General features: G+C 33.1%; 1 protein-coding gene across 1 annotated transcript in view; it reads right to left on the bottom strand.

Annotated features, from left to right (window-relative positions):
* LOC107623642 (allene oxide cyclase, chloroplastic) overlaps positions 1-1,115 on the bottom strand; it is a 1,917-nt gene extending 802 nt beyond the window's left edge. Inside the window, exons 1-3 of the mRNA XM_016325982.2 lie at positions 762-1,115; positions 509-630; positions 3-34 (exon numbers count right to left, since the gene is read on the bottom strand). Of these exons, the coding sequence (XP_016181468.1) occupies positions 3-34; positions 509-630; positions 762-987 (380 nt within the window). The 5' untranslated portion in view covers positions 988-1,115. The remainder of the gene's footprint in view (positions 1-2; positions 35-508; positions 631-761) is intronic.

The following is a 1,328-nucleotide window of genomic DNA, read 5'->3' as shown; positions in this document are numbered from 1 at the left end:
TTCCCACTCGCTTTTGAAGGCACCCTGTGTACAACTGCATCAATCAAATCACCATAACATAAGTTTCTACTGCAAAATTCAAGTTATTTAATCATGGATTGCATGGTTGGAATTTCAAGTGCTTTAAATTAACTTAAGATACACAAAATTGAACAATTAATCGAACGAAAATGTTTGATAACAAAAAAGAATTAGTCAAAGACAGTCAGAACTTGCCTTGTTTTATTTAGTATTCGTTATGAATCCGACTTTTTTTTTATGTTTCCCTAGTATTACCGTTAATCGAATTAGGAGAGATCATGGAAATAATTGGTAACTATGACCAAATCTATCTAACGACTCTCAATACGACTCTCAATGGTCAACTTCATATCTGAAATTAGTAAATTACCATTTTGTTTTGGTGCCGAAATAAATTGATAGATCATATACCAAAAATGGAAAAAAAGGTAAAATTGCAAGTAATTAAGTATTTTATTTTAGAACAAATCAAAAGAGCTATTCTAACCTTGTTGCTGAAAGGGACTAGATCTCCAAGAGAATTGACACTCTTTTGACTTAATCGAAGATATGCAGGGCTTCCACGATCTCTCTCATTGATCTCATACACACTCAGTTCTTGAACTTTCACTGCAACATCATCATCAACCACAAAAAAAAATCAGAGAGTCAACGCATATATTCAAGCAGAAAGAAATTAAACCACTGTTTCAGAGCAACACAATAAAAAGTGTTGCCAAAACACAAAAGCGTTCAGTTACCTGAGTCAGATGATGATTGAGCTTGGCTTCTTAAAGTAAAAGACCTTTTAGGAACTGATGAGTAGTGTGGTGAAGTGGTGATGTTTAGTTTCAGTGTTTTAGAGAGAGATGATGATGGGTATGAAGTAGTGAAGGGTAAGATTGTTGTTGTTGGGTGAAAGTTGGAAGCTTTGAGAGAGAAAGATGAGAGTGTTTTGAGAGCAAAAGTAGTTGATGAGGAAGCCATGGTCGTTGAAGATCTGAGAAGTGAGAAGAGTTTGGAAATTGGAATGTGAATGAGAAAGAAAGAAAATATAAGAAAAAAAAAAGTGGAAGGTTATTGGGGTGTGTGTGTGGAGAGTGAGGGTGGCAATGGTGGTTTATATATTGGGAAAGAGAACACATAAGGAATGGCTGTCACATCACTCAACTCTTATTTATTCTACTTTTGTGGTGAATGGGGATAATCTTATTTCATTTTTGTTTTGGTAATAATAAATTCTAAGATTTGTTAAGAATATAAAAAAAATATTATTTTGTTTAATATATTTTATTCTGTTTTTATGCTTTTAGAGAGTTAGTATGTTT

This window comes from Arachis ipaensis, chromosome B10, assembly GCF_000816755.2.
Source record: "Arachis ipaensis cultivar K30076 chromosome B10, Araip1.1, whole genome shotgun sequence".
Classification (NCBI taxonomy): domain Eukaryota; kingdom Viridiplantae; phylum Streptophyta; class Magnoliopsida; order Fabales; family Fabaceae; genus Arachis; species Arachis ipaensis.
This window is presented reverse-complemented; position numbering and strand designations above follow the sequence as displayed.